This window comes from Pygocentrus nattereri, chromosome 30 (assembly GCF_015220715.1).
Source record: "Pygocentrus nattereri isolate fPygNat1 chromosome 30, fPygNat1.pri, whole genome shotgun sequence".
Classification (NCBI taxonomy): Eukaryota; Metazoa; Chordata; class Actinopteri; order Characiformes; family Serrasalmidae; genus Pygocentrus; species Pygocentrus nattereri.
In genome coordinates, this window is record NC_051240.1 from 2,098,035 (window position 1) to 2,118,798 (window position 20,764).

General features: G+C 41.0%; 1 protein-coding gene across 7 annotated transcripts in view; it reads left to right on the forward strand.

Annotated features, from left to right (window-relative positions):
* The first annotated feature begins 8,842 nt into the window (after positions 1-8,842).
* spega (striated muscle enriched protein kinase a) overlaps positions 8,843-20,764 on the forward strand; it is a 48,732-nt gene continuing 36,810 nt past the window's right edge. For 3 of the 7 annotated variants that reach the window (XM_017715769.2, XM_037536315.1, XM_017715770.2), the window contains exons 1-2: positions 8,843-9,120; positions 9,551-10,062. In XM_017715769.2, coding sequence (XP_017571258.1) covers positions 9,741-10,062 — 322 coding nt within the window. In that variant the 5' untranslated portion in view covers positions 8,843-9,120; positions 9,551-9,740. Of the gene's footprint in view, positions 9,121-9,550; positions 10,063-19,216; positions 19,880-20,649; positions 20,693-20,764 lie in introns of those variants that run through there. The other 4 variants (XM_017715771.2, XM_037536316.1, XM_017715773.2 and 1 more) reach the window with 2 other exon arrangements.

The window sequence follows — 20,764 nt, forward strand, 5'->3', positions numbered from 1 at the left end:
AAATCTCCAAGCCAATAAAAAAATCCTTTGAAACAGAACTTTTGCTTGACCAGCCTAATCAAACGCTCTGCAGACTGTTACACTTGGGACAACAGGAATAGATTCTTACACAACTGTGTTGTACTTGTCCTCTGTCTGTTCTCTTGGTTCTATCTCTGTTTTCTTCGCTTCCTCTGGTTCCTCCTACGAGTGCACTGCATGTTTGATGCCAGTATTTGGGTTTGCGCTATCATTGTGGGCAGCAGGGAAGAGGACAGTGAGATAGACCAGTCTGGGGAACTTTTATAATACCTTGTTCTTGACCTTGGAAGGCCTGTAATGTCACAATGTATAAAGAGCTCCTTGTCTCAAAACATTTGCCTTTCTTACAAAAGTTGTACAGCAGGCTGCATTCAACTGGTGCCTTAACAAATCAATCACTGTAGCAAGTGTTTTTAATCATTGCAGCTGTAATTTATATATTGCTTAAAATATAATAAAAAACACAAGACACCTCAGCACTAATATGTATGCCTGAAACTATTTTGAAGATAAATAACTTAAAAATAACTTAAAACATAAAGAAATCTACAGCTAGAAACATAATCAACAAAATACTTATTAAAGAATATTATTGCTGCATTAGTGTGTGAATCTCTTTATCCCATCCTTGAAACATCCTTTTTCGTGAGCCATTCATTATAGATTATAAAAATGGTATATTTTAGGTCATTCACCTTGTTTCCATTCAGGCCTATGAAAGATCTGTAGTACTCCACATCACATGTTCAGCAGGCCATTACATCATCCACATTCCTGAAGATCATTGGAAGAAGAAAAGCACGCTCTCTCATTATTAAGTAAAGTTAAGTGATACTTATTTGATCCCACAAACGGGGAAATTCCACCTCTGCATTCAACCCATCCGTGAAGTGAAACACCACATACACACTAGTGAATACACAAGACACTAGGGGGCAGTGAGCACGCTTGCCCGAAGCGGTGGGCAGCCCTATCCATGGTGCCCAGGGAGCAGTTGGGGGTTAGGTGTCTTGCTCAAGGACACCTCAGTCACGGACTGTTGGCACTGGAGATCGAACCGGCAACCTTCCAGTCACAGGGCCAGTTCCCTAACCTCCAGCCCATGACGGCCCCCTAATGTCACAGACTGGCTTATGGCAAAGGTGTATAATTATATAATAAATATAATTAATTAATTATAATTAATATAATAAATAATAATAAATATATAAATATAATAAAATAATAATTACACCATTAAAGTGGGATATTGCCAGGAAAGGTATGCAGTATTGTGGCCAAGGCTTTGCAAAGGGAGGCAGCACCTCCTCGTGTTAAATGAGGGGCGTTGAGTTGGTGGAGCTACACTTTCATATCGATGTCGCTCAGTCCCCCTGTCTCTCCTGCACATCAGCACCAGCCTGTGATTAGTACAAGACTAATAACGCAGGGAGGGTCGTCTGCACGGCTACATCTCCGCACTGTTCACTGGCGTTAAGTTTCACAGACAGTGAGAATGATCATCAAAATCGCTCCACAAGGAGGCAGGAGTGTGAGGAAACCCGGCGTCTTCACCATCGCCAGTACAGCAACCGAGACCCCATGGCAGACCCCCTACAGTTAGCACTTATTCCTCGATATATCGCGATTTTACCCTCGTAATTTTACGTCTTTAATTTCTAAATATTACTTTATTCTCAAAGTCTGCTATTTTTATTTTTATTTTTATTAACAGCGGCCCTGAAATGCCGTCGTAGTTCTGTTCACTCAGCAACGTCACTGTGGGGTGGGGGGGGGGGGGGGGGGGGGGGGGGCATAACAGAATAACAGAAATGCCCTCATATGGTGCTGCAATTCGACTCCTCGATTAACGCGCCGTTGGGGTAGCCCGCGCTCAGAACGCTCTCATTTCAAGTTCAAAATTCAACGGAAACTCAACGGTTCAGTTCGGTGACTGTATGAACCGCCTCTGGAGTGGAAAAGTTGTTTATTCTTTAGTTGTTTGTAGTGTGATTGATACTCAGAGACACACTGTCATGATTGGCTCCTCCCACTCCATGTGCGTTTGTTTTGGTTCAGCCCCCTTGTTTGTTGACTCCGCCCCTGATTGTTTTCACCTGTCCCTCGTTATCCCTGTTTTATAAGCCCTGTGTTTGGCCTTTGTCTTGGCTGGTCTTTGTTTGAATCTCTGCTTGTGTTGTTTGTGTTGTATGCAGTGTTGTTTGTAGTGTTGTATGCTGTGTTGTATGCTGTGTTGTATGCTGTGTTGTATGCTGTGTTGTATGCTGTGTTGTATGCTGTGTTGTATGCTGTGTTGTATGCTGTGTTGTTGGTGTTGTTGGTGTTGTTGGTGTTGTATGCTGTGTTGTTGGTGTTGTTGGTGTTGTATGCTGTGTTGTTGGTGTTGTTGGTGTTGTATGCTGTGTTGTTGGTGTTGTTGGTGTTGTATGCTGTGTTGTTGGTGCTGTATGCTGTGTTGTTGGTGCTGTATGCTGTGTTGTTGGTGTTGTATGCTGTGTTGGTTGTACTGGTGTTTTGTTTGATTCTGGTGTGTCATGTCTGGTCCCCGTTCTATCCGTGTTGGCTCATTGACCCTGGACTGTTTAGACTATGACCCTGGATTTGTCCTTAATAAACCCCGCTTATCTCTGCATATGCGTCCGCCTCCTCGCTCCCCGTTACACATACTATCAGTAGAGACTTCGGTGATTTAGTAGTTTGGTAACTAGTCAGCTCCTTTGTAGTGGCAGCGTAACCGTTTACGAGGGTGAGGTCTGTCAGGATAGTCTGCTATCCTAGTTAGCTAGCTAGGTAGCGTTAGCGTGCTCTAAGGCAGTATGTTCTTGTTTTTATGTGCCTGACACAGCGATAAATCTCAGATAATGCGGTAAGATAGCGGGTAATCCGGCTTCGCCTGGTAGCAGGTAAGCTGTTGGCTTTCGTCTGATACTGTAACGTTAACCTAAGTGAACTATAGTTAGCAAGTAGCATGTAGGAACATACAGCGGTTTTAGTGTGCTAGGGAGTATCCGTGGGTTCATTTGCGCCCATGAGGCAGAATTGGCCAATATTAGTTTTTCAACTCTGAGCCGATTACATGAAATCAACAAAACGTGTCGAGTGAGAGAAAGTAGGGTAGCTGCATTAGTCAGATGCAGACCTGCTGCCAGTCCTATGAGTGCATGATGACCGTTTTTGGAGTATCGGTCATTTAAGCGATAGAACTCGAGAGGGAGCGTGTTATCGCCATGTTACAGCTGTGGTGTTATTTTGGGTGTTTTATTGCTTTTATACAGCAGTTAGAAGTAAAGTTTGGGCCGAGAACCTGTTTTAATTAATTCCTTCTGCCAAATTAATGTGTAGTTTCATAACAAGCTGCACTTATATATTATATTTTATTGTATTGCACTGTGTAGTGTAGTTTACTGTAGTGTTGAATGGACTGTGTAGTGTAGTTTACTGTATTGTATTGTAGTGTAGTTTACTGTATTGTAGTTTACTGTATTGTGGTGTAGTGTAGCTTACTGTATTGTGTTGTAGTGTATTGTAGTTTACTGTATTGTATTGTGTTGTATTGTAGTTTATTGTATTGTAGTTTACTGTATTGTGTTGTAGTGTAGTTTACTGTATTGTGTTGTAGTGTAGTTTACTGTATTGTAGTGTAGCTTACTGTATTGTGTTGTAATTTATTGTATTGTAGTGTAGTTTACTGTATTGTAGTGTAGTTTATTGTATTGTAGTATAGTGTAGTTTACTGTATTGTAGTTTACTGTATTGTAGTTTACTGTATTGTGTTGTATTGTAGTTTACTGTATTGGGTTGTAGTGTATTGTATTGTAGTTTACTGTATTGTGTTGTATTGTATTGTAGTGTATTGTGTTGTAGTGTAGTTTACTGTATTGTAGTGTAGTTTACTGTATTGTAGTGTAGTTTATTGTATTGTAGTGTAGTTTATTGTATTGTAGTATAGTGTAGTTTACTGTATTGTAGTTTACTGTATTGTAGTTTACTGTATTGTGTTGTATTGTAGTTTACTGTATTGGGTTGTAGTGTATTGTATTGTAGTTTACTGTATTGTGTTGTATTGTATTGTAGTGTATTGTGTTGTAGTGTAGTTTACTGTATTGTAGTGTAGTTTACTGTATTGTAGTGTAGTTTATTGTATTGTAGTGTAGTTTACTGTATTGTAGTTTACTGTGTTGTGTTGTAGTGTACTGCATTGTATTGTATTGTAGTGTATTGTGTTGTAGTGTAGTTTACTGTAGTGTAGTGTAGTTTATTGTATTGTAGTATAGTGTAGTTTACTGTATTGTAGTTTACTGTATTGTAGTTTACTGTATTGTAGTTTACTGTATTGTGTTGTATTGTAGTTTACTGTATTGTGTTGTATTGTATTGTAGTGTATTGTATTGTAGTGTCATTTACTGTATTGTATTGTATTGTAGTTTACTGTATTGTGTTGTATTGTAGTTTACTGTATTGTGTTGTAATTTATTGTAGTGTAGTTTACTGTAATGTAGTTTACTGTATTGTATTGTAGTTTACTGTATTGTAGTTTACTGTATTGTATTGTAGTGTCGTTTACTGTATTGTGTTGTAGTGTATTGTAGTGTACTGTATTGTGTTGTATTGTAGTTTACTGTATTGTGTTGTATTGTAGTTTACTGTATTGTAGTGTATTGTAGTTTACTGTATTGTGTTGTATTGTAGTTTACTGTATTGTATTGTATTGTAGTTTACTGTATTGTAGTGTATTGTAGTTTACTGTATTGTATTGTAGTGTAGTTTACTGTATTGTGTTGTATTGTAGTTTACTGTATTGTAGTGTATTGTAGTTTACTGTATTGTATTGTAGTGTAGTTTACTGTGTTGTGTTGTATTGTAGTTTACTGTATTGTAGTGTATTGTACAGCACAGAGTTCTGTCTTCAGCTCTGCTCCTTTTCTCTCTGTATCTACAGTGACTCTGTGTTTCTATCAGTCTCTGAGCTCAGGACCGTCTTTCTCTCTAACCTGCTGGTAACTAGCAGAGACACTTTCTCTAGACAGACAAAGCTCTTCTGGTAAGTCACTCTGGATAAGAGCGTCTGCTAAACGCTGCTGGAAATGGAAATGTAGCAAGCAACTTGTTTCTACGTCACAGTAATGAGCTCTGCTCACTCCTGTTCGTTCTCCAGCTCTTTACATTAAATTCCCAAACTGTCAGTACCGTGAGCAGCTTTTTTTGTTTTTTACTGCTGTGGTTTTATGGCTGTCAGATCTGGTCAGACTGTGAAGATGAGACTTCATGTTTATTCGGTTCATTTCTGGCTAATTCCGGCATGTTTAGATGTTTTTCTGTCACAGCTGCCGACTGAAAAGCTTGCTCAGCGGTAATGAGAGTTTGGGAATTTAGTGTAGTCACATCTTCAGAGTCTGATCTAATCAGCTCTGGTCAAATGTGATCTTAGTATCCATTTTCTGTTTGTGTGCTAAGTAAGAAGTACAAACTTGTCAAAGTCGTTGCTTAGCAACGGCGTCTCAGCGGAGTGGATAACAGTTTGTGATGTTATGGCGAAATATCAGCACAGCTAGCTAGAAGGCCTCTCAACCAATCAGCTTGCGTGGCTGGAACTAACTGTTGTATAATATAGCTGTATTTAACGAGCATCATCCGTAATGAAAGACTGTGGACTATGGCGAGATATTAGTCTTAATGTTATTCAAAATGTGTGAATCTCAGTCCATCAGTATCACAGCAGGTTGAATGAAGGCCATGTGGTACCACAGTGGCAGCATACTAACCACAGTGTGGAATGCATGTCACCACTATTTTTTTTAAAAATTACTTTTTTAAAAGAATGTTTTTAATGTTTAGGCCAAACTGCAAAGTTTGGAGGTAAGAAACGAAACTTAAAAGCCAAAAAAAAAAAAAAAGCAAGATTACGCACACACATTATCTAGAACACAGGTTAACATAAACCCAACAGCCAATGTACTGCTTACTTATAAATGAAACGCGTCTGCTCTCACAACATTCACCTCAATGACGACAACGTAAATTTCAACTGGACAGCTGAGATGACCATAACGACATTTTTGAATTTTGAAGTTCAGAAAAAAAAAAAACTCTTCTGATGTGTCGGGGGTATCACATCTCACTTTTACAGTTCCCTCAGGCACATCTTCTGTGTCTGAAGCTTCAGGTTCCTTGCACACTGCAAAAAATACTTGTCCAAGGTAATGATGGATACTGGAACGGTTGCTAAGCAGTGATTGTTGGAGGAGATGAAGTGGACGCTGAGGAAAGACAGTACCAGGTTTACGATCGGGTGCAAAACAACGACCAGTTGTGCTGTACTGCTAATAAAGTAATCTATATAGAGGAATATTATGTCTTAAATTAATCTTTTGTTATATTCATTGTAGGGTGTGTGACGTCTGCATTATATAGATCCAGTCTGGCACTGTAACTCTGATCTCATGCATTTTCATTTGCATTTTTATTAGGATTTAGAGTCTCATTTTACCCTAGCTCTTTGCTTCCAGCACCATTTTTACCACAGTGCATATTAGAAATGTGAATAAGACAAACAACACATACTTTATCACATTTCTCTCTCTGTGTGTTTGTGTGTGTGTGTGTGTGTGTGTGTGTGTGTGTGTGTGTGTGTGTGTGTGTGTGTGTGTGTGTGTGTGTGTGTGTGTGTGTGTGTGTGTGTGTGTGTGTGTGTGTGTGTGTGTGCTTTGCAGGGTGACAAGGTTCAGATGAGCTGTGTCACAATAGAGAAGAGCCATAAGCAACCATGTACAGCTTTCTTTGAAATCTTTAGCCTAAATGCTACAAAAATACACTATATTGCCAAAAGTTTTCACTCCCCCATCCAAATCATTGAAATCACGTTCCAGTCACTTACATGGCCACAGGTGTATAAAGCCGAGCCCCTAGGCCTGCAGACTGCTTCTACAGACATTAGTGAAAGAATGGGTCGCTCTCAGGAGCTCAGAGAATTCCAGCGTAGTGCCGTGATCGGACGCCACCTGTGCAGCGAGTCCAGTCCTGAAATTTCCTCACTACTAAATATTCCACAGTCAACTGTCAGTGGGATTATAACAAAGTGGAAGCGATTGGAAACGACAGCAACTCAGCCATGGAGTGCAGTGGTGTAAAGCAGTGTAGAGCAGTGGAGACAAGTTCTCTGGAGTGATGAATCACGCTTATCCGTCTGGCAATCTGATGAACGAAAATGGGTTTGGCGGTTTCTAGGAGACGGCACTTATCTGCATTGTGCCAAGTGCAAAGTTTGGTGGAGGGGGGATCATGGTGTGGGGTTGTTTTTCAGGAGTCGGGCTCGGCCCCTTAGTTCCATTGAAAGGAACTCTTAAAGCTTCAGCACCAAGAGATTTTGGACAATTTCATGCTCCCAACTTTGTGGGAACAGTTTGGGGACGGCCCCTTCCTGTTCCAACATGACTGAGCACCAGTGCACAAAGCAGGTCCATAAAGACGTGGATGAGCCAGTTTGGTGTGGAAGAACTTGCCTGGCCTGCACAGAGTCCTGACCTCAACCCGACAGAGCACCTTTGGGATGAATTAGAGTGGAGACTGTGAGCCAGGCCTTCTCGTCCAGCATCAGTGTCTGACCTCACAAATGCGCTTCTGGGAGAACGGTCAGAAATTCCCATAAACACTCCTAACCCTTGTGGAAAGCCTTCCCAGAAGAGTTATGACATCATATTAAACCCTATGGATTAAGAATGGGCCGTCACTGAAGTTCATATGCGTGTGAAGGCAGACTAACCAGACTGAGTACTTTTGGAAATATAGTGTATCACATGACACAGCAGCTGTTGTTTTTAACAATATATTTACCTGAAGCCTTTCTCACGTTTATCATGTTTCGCTGCATTTGTTATCTGTGGAGACGACCAGTCTTGCCCACAACATATAAGCACTTTGACACATTAGCTCTCTCAGGCTCGTGTCACTGTGGAGGTTTGGAGCTGTGCCAGCGATACCCAGCTGTAGTCTGGGAATGCATTGCGCACGGCATTAGCTCATATACTTTCATAGAAAAAAGATCTTCATTGAATAATTGAGTAATATTTTTATTATGACTAAATTATGAGTAAAATATAAACACTACAAAGGTGAAGTTGAAGGGTTTAGTTTTAGTTGGAGTGGTATTATTCAAATTGGCCAGCAGGTGGGGTGAACTAACTGGTGATTGAATCCAAAGGCTTGAGGATCTTGCGGTGAATACTTTGGTTGCTGCCTTGATGTAAATGTTTCGGCAGTCATCAAAGGAGTAGGCTAAGAACGTCAGGTTTGACAAAGGGAAATTAAAGAAGAGGTTCAAGGTCAAAGTGTCACTTTTGCTCAATCCCAAAAATGATAAATTGTTATATTTCACTCAAAAGAATGAACTAAAATGAGCAAATGATGTTAAGCACAACATGCCTTGAGCAACATTTAGTTCCTAAATAATTTACTAGTTGTAACTGATGATTCAATGCGAGCTAAATATTTCACTACCGCCTCATTGTAGTGTATTGTTTAGTTAGATCACATGTCTTCGATACCTCATGTTCCTGGTAGGCTGCTATCTTTGACCCATGAATCAGACAACATTCATTCAGTGCCATGTCCTTACGCACGCAGCCCTTGTACACACACAAACAGCGTAGTTGTTTGGTTGGTTACAAGGGCCCACTTGCCTGGTTAGTCAAGGTGGGGGAGGTACAGAAGCACAGGGGCCGCCCAAAAAATGCAGCTTATTATGGCTCCAGCTGTCACTTCAAGGATGGTGCTGCTCGCCTATCACCTCCATGGGGAGTTGGTGAGGGTTAAAGGGCAGGAGCAGGAAAATGACACTTAGAAGTGAGGGAGAGCCCAACTTCAGAGAGGACAGGAAGCTTAGAGTAGCCTGCTGGCTTGGGCCCTCTTTGACATTGTCAGACTTGGTAGGGCACAGAGAGAGAGAGAGAGAGAGAGAGAGAGAGAGAGAGAGAAAGGGTCCGCCTCACCTCACTGGTGTAAACAGAGCTCCTGCTAATGCTGCCTGATCCTTAGAGGGCTTAGTGCAGTGGCCATGCTGGATGGGGGCTCAACGATATGCTCTGTTCTCTTAATTGGCCAAAGGTAAAGACTTTCTCTTTTCAGAGTCTTATTATGCCAATTAGACATTTTCGAGACTGAGGCAGTGTGTTTCTCAATGATGCTGAGTTAGAGCTAATTCAGTCTGAGCTGTTCTGGTGCTCAGTACATTGATACATTTTCATAATTCGCCTACCGTGTGACTGTACAATAGATGCACTGCCCATCAAAAGTTTAAAGACTTATCTTTTCAGAATGTTTTAGCATGTTTTCCTTTTCGGTTTGCAGTACTAATCCAATTCACCAAATAGGTTTCTATAGGACAGTGCAATATATGTATGTTCTGCCTGCCAAAAGTTTGGAGATCTTTCCAAACTACAGATCCATATCAGAAGTTTTATACTAATGTTACCATTTCTTGTGCATCTTGCATGCAAAAATGTTCCCTCATTGTTGGATTATTTTGGTGGTGCAGATCACAGCAAGACTTCATCATGGAAACCTCTGAAGCACCATGGAACCTGATGCCTGATCCAGTCAGATGTTCATGAAGGATTTATCCTAGCCCAGCAAAACAGTGTAATTCTTAAATATTCTTGTTAAATGTCCAGAGATAAGCTTGAAGAAGAATCGTGAGAGAAACTGACTTTCTTAGGTCAGTGGAAATGATGCCATCCAGCCAAACTGAAGCTACCTCAGATCAGCATGGCGCCCCTGCCCCGCCGGTCTTCCTACGCAAGCTGAGACGGGCTGCTGTAGCAACAGGATGCGATGTCCGATTAAGGGTTACTGTCGGGGGTCGCCCACAGCCAACCCTTCATTGGTACCGTAACGATGACCTACTGCCCTCTGATGACCAGGACTACGGAGGGCTGTGGATTAGGGACTGCCACCAAGCCGACGGTGGACTTTACACCTGTGTGGCCATTAACGCCATGGGGGAAGCCAGGACCAGTGCAGTGCTTGCCGTGTTGGACCTTGGTGAAGGTAAGATGAAAAAGAATTGATTACAGAGAGGAACTGGCTGAGTTGGGCTGATTTACAACAGAAATGTGCTGTAAACTATAAAAATAGCTCCCCTTGTTACCTTAAATGGTTTCTAGCATGTTTTGAGCATTTATTGCAAAAGTTGTGCTTTAGATTTTGATTAGTCAGCTTTCTTGACCTTTTGGCCTCCTGACTGAAGTCGTTGGGGTACTTGTGAAGCAGTTAACCAGGTGCAACTTAACCGCAATTTCTATGCAACATATTGCATAATTACATGGTACAAAGCTACCAAAATGGAAAAAAGCCATCCCATTTGGGGAATAAAGTAACCACAGGGGACTGATGAAGCAGAATTTACTGCCATGACTTCATTAGCTGAGCATGCTACCAATAACTACCACTACCACTAAGTGGTACCCAAATAAGGACTTTATGACTAAGCAGTTTATGTCTGTAGGAAAGATTAAATCACCTGTGTAGTCAACAAAAATGTTCCAAAATGGACTTTTTTGATACAGATTTTATGCTTGGTCAGAGAAAGGGCTACAGAAAACTGATATTTTCTCAGAAGGATGCAATTTTCTTATACTAATACAGTTTTCTCTGTGATGTTTCTTGGCCCCCTGAACTACGATATTGTAGTCTAAAGTAGACTGAAATTATTGCTCAATTCATGCTGAAAACAACATAATCCTGCACATTTAATTGGTGTCACTAAATTATAATAACGTTGCTGCTATAACTGTACACATCATCAAAGCTATTGTATAATAGGACTACAACAAACGACTAAATTGATAGTCGATTAATCAATTACTGAAACAAATAACAGTTTGGATTTGAATCAGTGCATTTCCGAATAACTCTTAAGTAGCTGTTAGCTTTTAAATTTGGCTTTTTTGTTTGCTTTCTGCTGTCTGTCCTCTCCCTGTTGCAATTTAATGGTACAGTCACGGGTCTTAATTGAAAGGGAGGAAGTTCAGTATCTCTGCATGCTCCTGTAAGAGGCTCGCTCTCCTCAGGGCAGATAAACACAGCTGATGCGCTCGGATGAAGCGGTGAGGAAAGTGAACGTTTGTGGCAAACTTCTCCATGAACAGTTAAATGAACGATTTTCTGTAAACATTTCATTTTATCTAGCTGCCTGAGTACTACCTCCTGAAACTGTTCGCGAGGGGTGGCGACCGTTATCCGAATGAAACGCGCTGGTGGCCTGGACGTTAAGACAACAACGCAGTGTTTAAAAGTTTTGAAAGAGAAAACGTTAACAGCTCACAGGGTTAGACGGCCTTTAACACTTTAACTAGCTCACTAGCACAACTATCGCCACGTCCCAAACCACATCTTTTGTACTCCTGTACTTCATATATAATATATATATATATAATATATGCGCTATTTTTGCGCACCATTTGGAGTGCTTGTATGTGGTACGGGACGGGGCATATCTTACAGAGATTAGTCTTCTTCACTCAGTGAGTCGGCAAGTTTCCTTCTCAGATGCTCCGACATGGAGGATGTGCTCCCATGCCCGTTGAAGTCCATCCATCCATCCATCCATTTTCTAAGCCGCTTCTCCGTCAGGGTCGCAGGGGGGTGCTGGAGCCTATCCCAGCAGTCTTCGGGCGAAAGGCAGGATACACCCTGGACAGGTCGCCAGTCCATCGCAGGGCAGACACACAGACACAGACAGTCACAGTCACTCACACCCTCACACCTAGGGACAATTTAGCACACCCAATTGGCCTGACTGCATGTCTTTGGACTGTGGGAGGAACCCACGCAGACACGGGGAGAACATGCGAACTCCACACAGAGAGGACCCCGGTCTCCCGGCCGGGGAATCGAACCCAGGCCCTCCTTGCTGTGAGGCGACAGCGCTACCCACCACGCCACCATGCCGCCCAGTTGAAGTCGACTTTACAAATAGCAAAACTGGCAACCTGTTTATTGTGAAAAGCTCCCACACTTTGGAAGATCCATTTTTTGAGACTACAATTGCACTTTAGTTAACTCTCCAGTAAAAAGCAATGATAAAAAAACATTCCTAGTGAGTGGGAGAAAGACGTGTGATGACATCAGCAACTTATCAACTTATATAATTAAATTAGCTGACAACTAATTTGGTCGTCGATTTGAGTTGACTAAGTCGAATAATCATTGCACCCCTATTGTATGAGACCAGCTATTTGTGGTCTATAGTGCCTGGTAGCTTGCACGTAGTAATAGTCCTATTCCAACTACTTAACAACCCTATAATTGAAATGACACAGTGGTATTTGGGGGGGCAGTTAGCAATAAGCAGCACCGCAGAAGGTGATGTGGGAAAAATTTTGAAAATGCCATTAATTAATGAATAAATTCACTCACTCATGTTTGACGCATGCATTGATTTCTAAAGGTTAAGACACTGAAAAGAATTTAGTTTGAAGGCAAGAATCTTCCAAGCCAACTGTGTTCTTGTTGTGTTTTGAAATAGTTAGAGGAGCACATAAAAATCGCACATGCATACACCCCCTCACACACACTGAGCTGGGTGAAAGTCCGCTCTGTGTCAGTCGGCTGCCGTGACTATGCAGGGCCTTCAGCTGTCAGAACACTCAGCACCTCTGTTGCTGTCTTTGGTCTCTCTCTCTTTCTCACTCACTCCTCCCCCTCTGTGTCTGAGGTTATTTACAGCGTGGAATGTGCCAGGTCTCGAGTTACAGCCCTACTGTCACTCTGCCACACATCATACACAATTATAGCTCCTACGCTGCTGAGCTGCCGTTGTGCTTGTGGAGTCTACATCGCTGACGAGCTTGGAACATGTGCACAGGCGGGGAGAGCAGGCATAACTCAGCCCAGTTGATTTTAGGCAATATTTATTCCCATAACGCCAGATGAAAAAAATGGGCAAATCAAAAAACACCATGCATTGCATCTTGGTTTAGATGGCACCACTGATTTTGCCTCACAGAGAATAATCTCACTTAGTGTATTTCCTCAACATGCAAGCCATATGCCACTCCTGAAAGAGTTTATATTACCTGCTGTACAGGCATCTGCTCATGGATTATAAAATCAAGCATAAACAATGGGATTTCTTTCATTTTGCCAAAGGCTGAAGTTTACAATATAATGCCTGTGGATTAGTTTTAGCAGAGAAGCTTATTTAAATTGAATGAAATCTGTGGTGCTTAAGGCACTTAAGTCAGTGTGATGGGAACGTTTTGAAGGCGTTTAAGCAGGTCTAAACACAAGCATGTGAATTGTGAGGTGGTTTGCCACCATAGCTGTGTACTAACGCTTTTCACACGCTTTGTCCTCCATGCCTCTCACTTCTGAAATCATGACGCCTTTTCCTTTAGTAGTGTGATGTACTTTTGAGTGAAACATGATATCAGGGAGGAGGATGATGGGAGTAGGATATGAAAAAAGATATTATTGGTTTTCCCCAAGAAGCCTTTAAATCACATGATGTAGAGAACCACGCTTAATATAAACGCAAGCATTAATTAATTAATAACATTTAATGTTGATTGTAAAATGCTGGCATTAGCGGTACTTAGAAGAAAGAGCAGTAAAACTGGGGGAAATAAGCAGATGCTGCATGGATGTTAGAGAAGCATGAAATATTAGTATAGTCATGACACTAAAAAGGTCATTTTACAATTTTTTAAAAAAAAGACAACCGTTCAGACTGTACACTGTTATACACATATCAAAATAAGTGATTTTACTGCAGCGTTTTAGACGGGTAATAATCAGATCAGTCAAACTGGATCATAAGTCAGGGTTACATGCACTGTAAAATGGTCATTTGACACAAAATACGTCACGCAAGCTAAATATATCAGTGTGAAATATCACAGTGTAGTGATGTTACTGTAGCATTAATTGAAAGCATACATAGTATTGGTGCATAGTCAACTTTAGAGTATGCAGACAGGAGCAGGGGATCAAAAACAGGAGTGTGAAACCCCTAGTGTGTGCTGTTACATCAAACCCTTGAACCCCTGGCTTATTCACTTATTAATCTTAAGACTTAATCAGTAACTACTGTGATCTACTTGACAACTACGGTGAACATTTTTGTATGAACTCAGAAAACCTTTGTTCATGCTAGTTTCCCAAGTGTTTTACTGAAGGGCAGTACTAAAGATCAAGTGATCCTCTGCCGTAATCTTCTGGTATTAGTGAAAGCAAGGCCTAAGTGGTGTTCACTGGGGGTGTATTATGAACCACTCAAAATAGACCACTGGGCTCCCCCGTCAGCAGGCAGAGTTGTGAGGTATCTAGCAGATATCCACGGTTGGGGTAAGAAAGCCACTAGGGAAGGGAAGAATTTTTCCGGTTTAGTCAATGGGAAAGCTCAGTCGCCCCTAAAGGAATATACATGACTTGAGGATAAGATAGGCAGGTGGGGAGCCATGATTCGGAAAGAACTGTTGGATGCTCGGAAGGCATTGAGAAGTGTGAGGAGGGAAAAGACGGATGCCTCCAGCAAGAAGAAACACAGGGGTGAGTTGTGTTTCTGGAACACCATCCAGGCAAAATGTGTAAGCAAGCTCTATGAGCAAACCATGCTTGAACATGGGTTTTCTACCAGTTTTTAGCTGACACTTGATAGAGTTTAGGACCAATTCATTCAATTTCTTCCATTTGTAATTCTGTAGACTACAGGACACGGAGTGTCAAGACATTTCTGACTGTATACTGAATGTCAACAGAGATGATATGAATTTATCAAGAATTACAAAGTGTGTATAAAGGAGGATTTGACTAGGATTTGACTAGGATTTGACTTTTATCACATATCGTCACGGACATACTATCCTTGTCACTCCAAATCTTCGTAGTTTTTCCTCACTTGAAACTAACAGATCCCCTGTATGTTCTTTGAACATTTCACAAGGGGCTTTGAGCATTTTCCCCTGTAACGGTACCAGTTTATGAAATTTTGCCTACCTTTGTGGTTGCAAGGAAGCTCTGTAGGATGAAACCATTCAAAGTGGTAAGAAAGCTACTTGTACATAGGTTACCGATAGTAGTGTTCGCAAAACGTTCACTCATAAATCTGGACTTTCAGTATTATGTAAGTACTGTTCGAGTACCAGACTCAGGAAAGCAGAGAACAAGAAACTCTTGCAGTGTTTAGGAAATGAATGCACGCCACTTTCATTAGGTCTATTAATGCAAGTGTCTGTCTTGTAATCCACTATGGTTTCTATGATTGCTGACCCCAGCACTAATTCAGGATGGTCCTGCATAGAAGCTGACCATACAGTGCAACTTAATTAATGCAAAAATGTTTCACAGTGATGCTGAAATGAATAGGAGTGGGTTTAAAATGGCTTAGATGGCCTATGTAGCTGATGCTGGCTTGGTTTGTCTTCTAGTGTAAATGAGCTATCATTCATTTAGACTCGGACGGCTTTCATTTGAAAGGAACAATATTTCAACGTTTCACAGTTAATGATGTATTGTTGTTCTTGAGACGTGTGCGACTACTGATAGTGTTCGAATGTTATAAGCTTAATGGGGTGTTTTTAATAGACCTTGTCAGATACACTGTTCTGGAGCAGTTCAAGTTGATACTGAAAGCCATTTGTGGTCACTATTCATCCAACTGCAGTGCAGACTGTGAAGCATATTGCTTGATGTAATACCTGTTAAACACTCTGGCTAATTTTGGTGCAGTAACCTGACGTTTTCTAAAGCATATGAAAATATCGTGACTGTCGTTATGGAATTACCAGTGGAGTATTTTAATTAGAATTCATAAAGCCTCAGGTTTCTGATCAGACCGCACCTGCTGCTGAACTTTAAAGTCAACCTAAAATCAAACCATGTCTTTTAGTTCATGTGACTGATCATATAGAGCCTAACTCATTATTTCATATTGTTGAAAACACAAAACATTTCTGTAATCTTACATCAAAAATATGAACTTTTGCTTGTCTCTAAAATATATTCTGGTTTTTGGTTACGACACCAGCGCACCGGTGGGCAAGCGAAAAATTATACTCAACAATATTCATTTTATTTGGCTTCCCAGTTCTATCACCCCCACCTATCACAAGTTAAACACTTAGCTACCCTAGAGACCCTCCCTGATAATGTTTCACTTGGAAATATGTCATGGTATTAACTGCTATTGATTCTGTTATGATTCATATTAAGAAACATAGACATTTATTGTCGGCAATAGAATTAGAATTAAAACAACGCACGACAAGACATAAAAACAGACCTGGCAAACATGTCCAACCATTTGAAAGCAAATGAAAACACATTGGGAATTCATAATTATCCTCCACAAGTGCACAGGCTCATGTGGTATTACATTACATTACATTACATTACATTACGTTACATTACATTACATTACATTACGTTACATTACGTTACATTACATTACATTACATTACATTACCTTACATTACATTACATTACGTTACATTACGTTACATTACATTACGTTACATTACGTTACATTACGTTACATTACATTACATTACGTTACATTACGTTACATTACCTTACATTACATTACATTACGTTACATTACGTTACATTACATTACATTACATTACGTTACATTACATTACATTACGTTACATTACGTTACATTACATTACATTACATTACATTACGTTACATTACGTTACATTACATTACATTACATTACGTTACATTACATTACATTACATTACGTTACATTACGTTACATTACATTACATTACGTTACATTTAGCAGACGCTTTTATCCAAAGCGACTTACAAATAATGAGGTACATAGAACAAACATAGTCAGGCCTTGGAGGAGGCCAAAGGGTAATAGCGGGGTAGAGAAGGGAAGGAGGGCAAGAAGGAGATGAGGTTGGTAGTGGCATAAATATATTAATAAATAAATCAATAAAACTGACCTCTGGGGAGGAAGATGTTATTACCTTGCCATGCCTCTAATTTGTTGGCCATTGAAACTGGAGCCTAACATTAGCACATTATCATTCAAATAAGCAGGATGCAAAGTTCACAATATTTTTTCTGGTTCCTGCTATGAACAGATTTCTAAAACAATACTCTTTCCCTGTAATTTCATGTCATCTCAGTCAGAGAGGATTATGCAAGAATCAATAGATTCAAGAGTAGCTAATTCAAGTACTGTCTGTAGCCTCATGTAACAAGGGCAAGTTCACCACATAACGTACAAGAGGAGTCCCGTATCTGAGGCTTATTACATGGCGATGCACATGCAGTGTTGTTGTCAGCAGGTTTGTGCATGTGTTCTATTCTAAATGTCACCTGGACTCATGAGTCTGGTAGGGATTAGTGGCTCTTATACGGTTTCACAGCACTGCTTGCCCTGCTTTCCGATCATTCTAGCTGGAGCTTCAGTCCTCTCATCTCATGTTACAAAGACCTCCACGTCTCGACTCATAAATGGCAAAGCCGAACAAAGAAAAAATGACAGAGAATTGTGTTTGAATTGGATTTTGTTTGCTGTTTTGTTTCCTAGAGAGGTACTGTGCTTTAAGCAGTGATGTGTTTGGGGATGGACCATTGAAATAAACAAGTAACACTCTGCTGGAAGCGCCCATGGAAGGGCTAAAGGGCTATTAAGCTTCCCAGCATTGGGCTATGAAGTAGAAAATTTCTGTTTCCTGAAATCACAGAGAACCATTTAATAGTAGCAGCGACATTTGTTATCCAGAACTAATCAGCCAACATCACCGCCTGAGCTCACTAATGTTCTTGTGGCTGATTGCAGTCAAATTCCCACAATAACATTCCATTATCTGGTGTAAAGCCCAACAGAGTAGAGATTGTTCAGGAGCCAGATGTGAGCAGATGTCTGCAAACTCTCTGCTATACTTCGATGTGCATGTTTGATGTTTTTGTTAATATTTGTGCTTTTTCACATGAATGCTTGTTAGTTCTAACTCAGATTCTCAGTTCAACGCATACTTCGGACAAAATGTCATGTTGTCGGAACCTAAAACGGAGGAATGGCATGCAGCTTGAAAGCTTTCCATGCTTGTCGTTTAAGCAAAATAGGTTGCGGTTCAGCTTTTCTGTTTCCTATTTCACTGGCTAGGGTAAAAATCAATGGGCTTTGGGTTTTTTTGGTCTTCCTTTCTCCGTCACACATTTCTGTTTGTGTAAACATCTATCAGCGTTAGAGCCTCAGACGCAGACTTATTTCATAAAAGAGATTCATTGACTCTTTCTTTACCAATCCATCTTTTAACCTTCAGGCATTTGGTTTAAAATGTTATCTCTAGAAACAGATCTGTGTTTGCTTGGCACTTTATGTGAGGCACTTTTCAGTTGTGCGCTTTTGCTGGATCGATCCCACTTAAGTGAGATGTGAAGGCAGCCTGGGCAGAGTCTTTTTTGTTGAGTGGGCTCCTTGTATTGATTGCCGCCTATTAGGGAGAAACCGCGGGTGATGTCGAGCTGTGGGAGGGTTGTGCGTTTGCTGACTGGGAAAGCTTACCAAGCTGAAATGCATTGGTATCTTGAGCTTGATGTCGTGTCAATCAAAGGGTTCATCAATAAGGTTTGCCAGATTTGATGGAAAGGTGCCATGAGCGATACACGCTCTAAAGGCATTGTACTAGCCCTGCGGAGGTGCTTTTGCTGCATCAAGCAATTGACTTGAGGTTCCCCATGTTGTTACATCAAATGCTTCTTTATTGTAGTGATGCGTTTCTGCCAAGATCCATTGGGTGAAAATGAAAGTGATCTGACAACAATTATTCCTGATTATTCACGTCCGAAATGGACTGCTCATGTTTCCCTTGTTCTCATGTCACAATGTTGCACGTTCTCACAAAGGCATATAATTAGCATTTGAATGGGTAGTGCTGCTACCAGCTTGAGATGGATTGACGTCGAGTGGAGCAGATGAAGGGAATGTTACTGCTCACTATGTCAGCTTCCTCTCTTTTCCTTAGCCCGGCAGCAGCAGCACCAGCAGCAGCGGCATCGACCTGGGATTAACGTGACGTCACTGCCACAGCCAGACAGAATATATAATTGATGCTTTTTTGCTGAGAGCCACGCTCCCTCTCTCCTCGCAGTCAGCACCAGAGACAAAGGGAGAGGAGGAAACTGGGAAGAGAAGAAGCAGAGAGGGAGAGAGAGAGAGAGAGAGAGAGAGAGAGAGAGAGAGAGAGCGAAGGAGCGCCAATACAGCACCAAATCTTATTTTAGCTTTGATTGCCCTCAGCTCAGCCACTGTCTTTCTTTCTCTCAGTCTTTTCCAGATTTTTTTCTCTCTCTCTGTTCCTCAGCACTCTTTTTTCCACCTCTCTTATCTCTCCTCTCCCTTCCTTACATCTTTTAATGGGATTTGGAGAGGAGGAGTGGGTGGCTGCAAGCCGAGAAGGTTTTTTGTTGCTCTTCTTCTGAACGGGGGCTATCTGACCTGCAATCCCTGCAGTGCCTGGAATCTGTGGATTCTTTAACAGAAGCGTTTTGTGTTTTCTAAGATCCAGTGGATTGTTCTTTACATTGCCAGTGGGCTGATCCCAGTACTTTTGCATGAAGAATATGGGTGGATATCTGTAGCATCCCCCTCCTCTCTTCAGAATCGAAGATATCAACAAGAATATTATTCTGAGTTTCCAGCAAAGTAGCAAGCGGTACAGATCCAGGCCGCAGGCGCTTTCAGAGACTAAGTAAACTCAGAGGCAAACTCTAAATCCAGTTTAGCCTCTGCGCTTCTGCTCAACACATGCAGGTTAATGGGGAATCGCTCGCACTTTAGAGCCGCTTTAGTTCACCTTGGGTCATGAAGAAAATCTGGTCCAAGAAACGGTTCCAGGTAAGCCGTCTACAGTACAGGATTCATCTTCTGTCGGAATGAAACCAATCACTGACGTTATTCTCGTGTTCCTGAGGCTTTATCTTCACAACTTTTTTTTGCTCTCTACAAATATCTCCAACAGTTGCAGGTTATTCATCGGTATACTGGGTGCTAATCGTGCTGTTTATGTTTGTTTGAGTCCTCTAACCTTTATTTAACCTTCACCTTAACATCTTGTGGAAGAAATAACTTCCTCGGTGATTCTAGCAAGCTTGTTTTGGTTTCAGTGATGTTTGGTTTGCCTCTCAACCAAGCTGTGGAATAAAAACCTGATTTAACTATGTTAGGATTAGGTCTGATAATGTTGGGAGAAACTGTTGGGTAACGCAGTCCATTTGAAGAATAAACATTTTCTCCAGCAGATTGGAAACTGATGGAGCAAGAGAGAGAGAGAGATGCCCACAGGGACAATTATATTACCCTGTTGCCTTGGTAGCAAGATGGGAGGGTGTTTAAAATACTGCAAACCAGCATGACAATTGACAAAACAAAAACTGATTCTGAGGCAATGTAACAATCTGAAGCCTTTTTAAATAGAGTCCTTTGTTTTATGAACATATGAACCGTTTTCATAATTTGCATTTTCTGTTGGTACCGTTTTCTGATGTTTGTGTTGTGATACGCCTGACGAGATGAAGCTTTAGATAGCATCAAAATATTGATGCGCACCCACGTATTTAGACCTAACTCGCATCCTTAATGCCTTAATTTGTTGTTGTTCTTTCCAGAGAGCTGGACACTCTAGCTGGATGTTTGGAAGACTCACTCATGGTGTGTTTAGTTCTATGAAACAATTATTGCTAAAGATTAAATGTAGTTGTGTGATGTAAGTGCGCTTACCTA